Here is a 6,668-nt window from a genome sequence, read left to right on the forward strand (position 1 = left end):
ACATAGGGGGATAGAAGACACAGTATGTACCTCCCTGCCCACTATGGGAGGTCAGGAACCCCACCCAGAAGACAAAGACAGAAAGCATCCCGAAAAAAAACAGATATAAGGGGGTAGAAGACACAGCGTGACCTCCTACCCATCATGGGAGGTCAAAGAATCCATCCAGAAAGCATTGTCATACGACCCAAAAGGGAAAAACAGCACAATTTCTATGTTTATTTAAATATTTTATTAACAGGGATTTTTCAAATAATATTTTTGATTATATAATTTCAGAGTTTCACACCGGAAACAAAAAAAAAAAAAAAAATTAATGGAAAAAAATGCAAAAGATCTAATGATGACTGGAAGACAATTTAAATCAACGGGATTGAAAAAATTGAAATCGCAACAACAGCAGACCATGTGTAATTTTAAAAGGTGTAAATTTTAAATTCAGTCCAACATTGAGTCAAGGGGAAATAACTGTAAAATATTGTATTAAAAATGTATACCCTGTGGAAGACAGTGTGAATTTGCAAAGGGGGGGAATCAAACAAAACCTATGTGTAAATTATGAAATTTAATCTTGATGACATTTGTTATCTTAACCTAAATTCAAAAGGACAAACTTAGCACAATAGACATAAGCTACACGAAACAAGGCCAGAGCTAAAATAGTAGAACATTCTTGATCTAGCTTTTGACTGCGTTGGATGTCCAAAAATCTGAAAACTTTCTCACTAATTCTTGCTGAGATACAGTTAGCCACATCAGTTTATTTCTAGTAGGTTCCATTGGTCCTGTGATATGGCACTCGCCATCGGACTGGTAGGTCCCATTATGCCTGGCTTTATGCCGAGTCCTTGGGGAAAGTCTCTTTCCTCACATTCTCTCAGCATACTCGGGTGTAAAATGAGTATCTGGCTGGTATCAGATCAGCATTGTCCGTTAAAAAATTAATGTAGTACCTTTCAGGCATCATGTCCATCCTATGGGTCAAGTGGTGCTGTGGATTTGTAAAGTAAAGCCCTTTGAGCACAATACGTAGATATTGCGCTATATAAAAGCTCAAGGATTTTTTGTTTTTTTTTATAACCTGAATGAATCTATTCTTTCCTATGGAACGTCCCTGGAAAAGCACGAATGTCAACATCATCCATCACCAAATGTTCTAAAAAACAAATAAGAAGGAAGCACAACAAATTGTATTGAAGTGGGAGAGGGTTAGAAATTGTGTCTCGCTTACGTTTTATGTAATTTAACACAATCCGTATTTATAGCAATTTTCTTCTCAAAACGAGATTGTTGTGGCACAAGCAACTTGCGTAACAGGTTCTTTAGAAAATAACAAATGGATCAATAGCACCTAAAAGCTTTAGCAATTCCGTCTCCACTGTTGTAAACAGTGATAAATAAAATGGAAGCAACTGAAAAGCGAGAAGAAAAAAATTCTTCACAGATTCAAAGCATGTTTTATGGGCAGTTCTTATGGCTGTAATAATAATTGTACTATTTGGTGGATGACACAAGATTTTCATTTCCCCAAGCAATCACAACATATCTTATTGTGATTGAAATTTGATTCAAGATGGATATGATAACTGTGTGTGGGGGGATGAAACGAAATTGATGAATTTACAAATACTGGGTAATTAAAGTTTAAATCAATTTCATAATGATGGCTTGATTGTATAAAAATGCAGAAATTTGGCGCCATGATTTTCATTTTAAGACTTTTAAACTAGTTTCATGTAACATAATTGCATGTAATAAAATAATTGGCAAAGTTTAAATTCATAGAAAGACATTTCCATTTTATTCAAAATTTGGCAAGTCTGACTGAAAATTGGTGGAAAATTCCGTCACAAATCAATCATGTAACAACAGAACATAAAATAGATAAACTTGGTCCCACACTTATCTTAACACGCTGTCAGGCAATACTTGGTAGAAAATGGAAACATTTAACACATCTTGATACAGTAGATTTATAAACATAATGAGGTCTGAGTATATGGTAGACTTTAACACAGTTTGTATGTCTCGAGGGTCAGTCCCAGGGATGCCCTTTGCTAAAATTTTTAAAAGCCTCAACATTTTTTTTTCGTAAAGAGCATATATGAAACTATTTCATGCAAAGCTTCTCTCCATCAAATGGTATCACTCTTAAACCATAGAAAAGGATACATATCCATCTAGCTTCCCCTTAACTGTTAATAATGAGTGCTTTCCATGAATGAAACGTCTTAAAGCGCTTTTTTTTTTCATGAATTAGGTTATGAACACAGGTAAAGATAATGAAACAAAATGCACATTGCTTAAATAATAGTATACAATACAAACATTACAGTCAGCATAGTGTAAAATGAATTTTGAAAAAGTGGGTTCTATAAGCAGATTTTAAGTTTGAGATATTCTCAATGGGTTGCGGTAGGGTATTCCCGTGTCACATGATGATCAAAGGCTTCGGATTCGAGGCTTAAGGTTTATTAGTTCGGAATGAACTTTAAACAACCAATAAAATAATCAGCTCACCGATACCGAGCAAGGAAGTCGGAAATTTTCAAAAAGTTGGTTTTCAGGCTTTATCCAAAAAAGGGCATCCCTGCAGTCCTCATTCTATCCTACATCTTATGGAATGACAAACAACATTATTTAAAACTGACAAGGAGTGAAAATATTAGGAATTTGAATTTGACTCATTGGACTGGATCTGTGCTCAATATATTCAAAGTCTACAGTATTGCAAATACAATGGGTATTTGTGAGAATCAGTAGACGATAATGTATTTTGAAACTAACAAAAGTAATTTTGTAACTTTTATAACTGGGAGAGCATTCATTTTCATAATGAAATGGAACAAAAGAATATCAATCAGTAATGAGATTTGAATACAGGTTTTGTAAAGGCTGAAAATTAGAAGGGATTATGTGGAGTATTTCACCGTAACATATTATGTACATATTAAGAGATTTAGCAGCAAAGTCAATATTTTGACAAGTAGAATGAACACAATATGGTATAAGCACCATGTTTCGATGTGGCAACAATTAGATAAGGGGAACAAACCTTTCTTCTTTTTTTTATTTGGTTATAATATAAAAAAGGATTGGGAGGAACAAAGAGTAATATACATAATATGTAACATATTGCTTATAAGTGGTCAACATATACTTCTCTTTTCATCTGTCTGTACTGTCAGTCACTACTGTCATGCATATGATCTACAAACTAAGTGATAATGAATAGTAAGAATAATGGACTTAAAAAGTGATCTCGTATTCTTACTATTTTCAAATGTCAAAGATGTGGAAAGTCTGTCTTTTTAAAGAACTCATTATACTCGACAAATTCTTTACTAAAGAACAAGTTATAATTATAATGTAATAAACATGTGTGGCCCATCACTTCTAAACAGTATTACGTCGGGGTGAAAACAATCTTTTTAACCAAAACAAATTAATTTAATTTAATTTTTAATTTAATAAGAATTTAGTTTCGTGAACTGTAAAATGACTAAAAATTTTCCATTTTTAATAATTTCAATTTTTTATTCATATTTTGGAATCTATTTCACTCCGTCCTAACACAGGATATAGGCAATGAATCACACTTACATTTAATATCATGAAAATCATTTATTTGTTTGTTTCAAGTTTCAATTCATCTCTGGCTGTAGAGAAGGCCGAGCGACCTTTGACTTTTTACTGGAATCTCCCCCGGCTTTGAGGTTGACATTTCCATCCGTGTTCTTGTTGGCATTGGCAGAAATGTTGACTTGTTTCAGAATGCCTTGAGAAAGATCCAGGTTCTCCTTTGCTTGCTCCAAGTCTTGAGATGTTCTTAACACTGAAATGGGTGGATTGGGAGAGGGGATTGATAAGGTAAATTTTTAAAAAGTTGTCCATCGTAGCCATTAGGCCCATGGAGCCGGAGTTATCCCGGTTTCTATAGCATGAAACAGACAAAAGCAATTGCTCACTACTCCCTGGATAGGACACTATTGCAAAGTACTTTCTACCACTTCTATTAGACTCAGCTACCCAATCACTGCTGGGTGAACAGGGGGGTCAGACAAAAAATATCGACAGCAACTGGGATCGATCTCAGTCCCTTTCTGTGAGAAGCGAGTACTCTACCAACTGAGCTAACATGTCCCCCAAAATAAAAAATTGCTGGATTCTAGCACACTCTGCAATATGGCACGCTGGAGTTGGGTGACTGAAGTTTGTCTTTATAAGTTGTTACCTCCCATGAGCATCTTCAGCACACTTTTTGGCTTCTCCCACAAGCACTGTAGTGGTTGAAAATAAGACGGTAACAAAATGGCACTGGTGTACAATAAAATAACAAATTTGAAAAGGTTTGTATGAAATAGGAAGAAAAATACAAATTGTCCCAAAACATCAAGGCATTCTTATTTTTTGGGTATATTTCATTTCTTGCAATTATACTTTTCTTTCTGTTTTTTTCTCTTGCATTGATGTTTCATGCACACCTTTTCAGATTTTCAAAATAGTGTTTGACTGTTTACTAAAATTGTCACTAGCCATTTACTGATTTATCTATCTATTTATTCATTTATTTTATTTAATATATTTTTTGTACTCTTACTCCTGCTTTAGATCATAAATATTGAGTCGTTTTGTTTGAGTACATTTTTATTTATTTTGTGATATGTAACGAAGTCTTTCACATTTTTTCCAAGCTTGAAACTTGGAAAAAGAGTTGCCACTGTGCTCAAATCCAAATTCTGCCAGGAAAAAAGGTGGGTTCCCTAGCTTTTATACACTTGGAGTCACAACTAGAGAAGAAAATAGGAACTACATAAAATCTTCTTGCGTTCAACTGAGAAGTTCAATTATTCAATTTACCTATCTTCAATGAAAATCAATCTGCTAAATACAGGTTAGGTATTTGCTGAGAAATATTTTTATCTTTTAAAAATTCACCTTATAGAATAATGATAATGGGTACAATGACAACGTCTAGAGAAAAGGGTGGTTAGAATAAAATACAAATGAGATTATTCAAAGAAACGTTATATCATTTTTTAAAAAATAAATAAATAAAGCCACACAATATAATTTGACTGCCTTTTACAAAGCTACATTACACACAGGTAAAATGGTCTTGTAAATTCATTGTTATGATATTGTGAAATGTTACTTTTTTGAAAAAATCAAATCATAAATTATTTCTTTTAAAATTAAGGTAATCATAAATATTATATTTTTTTTATGAGTAAATCATAATTTGGAACTCTAATACAATGCTTGTCACTGTATAAAAAAAAGCTTTCATTGTGGTAAAACTAAAGTCTCTCATAGAACAGATAAAAAAATAAATAATTAAAGAGGAATAAGTAAGAATTTAAACAACCCTCAAAGTTTAAGTATATTAAAGTGGTACAGCAGAAAGAAAAATTGTTTTTTAACTTAAACTTAAACCTGATCAAATGACAACTTCAGGAAATTTTACTTTTTTTTTCCTTAGGTAAGATTATTAACAATATATTTGCTCACTTTAGACAACATGGGTAATTCCTGTTGACATCAGTCATTTGTTTAATGGTTTATCTATATTCCTTTATGGAATATCTAGGCGACTACACCTATTTATGCCATACAGACAGCTTTAATTTTTAATCTTTTCTATCTGCTTATAATCCGGACAGCCTGAACTTCTGGGCAACAAGTGGAAAAGCCAAGCAATCCAGGCTTCATCAGAAAAGCATTCAATCAATCCAGTTGCATGGCCACCAATGCCTTGGGCAAGCACGACAAAAATTGATGGATGGATGTTCACAGATTTTACTGTTGTAGACATTGTAGATCATGACAATACAACTCTGGTTTCAGCTAGAGTAGGTTAGAGTAAAGTCAAACCCCACTGTTAGACATGTAAAGAAGTGTTTGTACTTTTTGGTCACAAGTGCCCAAAAAAATAAAGAAAACAGAATAATGAAAATGCTGCTGCAAAAAAAATAAAGACAAAGAAGGTTAGATCAAAGAATAAACAGTTTCCAACACTAATGTTCTTTTGCATAAAGTGTGGGCCGTTACCCAACTAAAATCTACACTCTTTCAAACAGAGGTTTATCTAATTGGTTACTAATGGATCTAATGGATTCAAATCTGAGAAAATGTATAGAGTACAGTGCAAAACAAAATTGAGAAAAATATAAAGAAAATTATCAAGTCTTCCAGGGAATCAAATAATTGTCAATTGCAAAGAAGCTTTAACTAGTGACAGAAAGACAACAGGCATGAAAATAAAAAATTGTGAATTATTAAATCTTACAGGCATGACAATAAAAAATTGTGAATTATTAAATCTTAAATCTTAAAAGAATTTGATCAGCTTTTTAAATGGGTGGACGTACATATATATTGTGTATACCCTTGTTCAAAACCATCACTACGCAAATTTTCTTATTTTTAGGATTTGTAGGGGGAAAAAGCCTTTAAGCCATCATCAACATCATCAACCGCATTATCATCATCATTATGATAATTATGAGTATCATTATTACCAATACTATTTAAAAAAAAAAATTATCATCATCATTATTATTATTATTATTATTATTATTATTATTATTATTATTATTATTATTATTATTATCATCATTATTATAATTATCATTATTATTATTATTATATATGTTATTATATTATTA

The 6,668-nt window shown here is 32.4% G+C and overlaps 1 protein-coding gene across 9 annotated transcripts in view; it reads right to left on the reverse strand.

Moving 5' to 3' along the window:
* Positions 1-217: 217 nt before the first annotated feature.
* The window catches only part of LOC144967600 (uncharacterized), a 79,138-nt gene continuing 72,687 nt past the window's right edge, over positions 218-6,668 (reverse strand). For 5 of the 9 annotated variants that reach the window (XM_078905080.1, XM_078905079.1, XM_078905086.1 and 2 more), the window contains one exon: positions 218-3,835. In XM_078905080.1, the coding sequence (XP_078761206.1) occupies positions 3,645-3,835 (191 nt within the window). In that variant the 3' untranslated portion in view covers positions 218-3,644. The remainder of the gene's footprint in view (positions 3,836-6,668) is intronic. The other 4 variants (XM_078905078.1, XM_078905085.1, XM_078905082.1 and 1 more) reach the window with 1 other exon arrangement.

This window comes from Berghia stephanieae, chromosome 3 (genome assembly GCF_034508935.2).
Source record: "Berghia stephanieae isolate SIO BIC M18660-M18661 chromosome 3, UCSD_Bste_1.3, whole genome shotgun sequence".
In the NCBI taxonomy this organism is placed as follows: domain Eukaryota; kingdom Metazoa; phylum Mollusca; class Gastropoda; order Nudibranchia; family Aeolidiidae; genus Berghia; species Berghia stephanieae.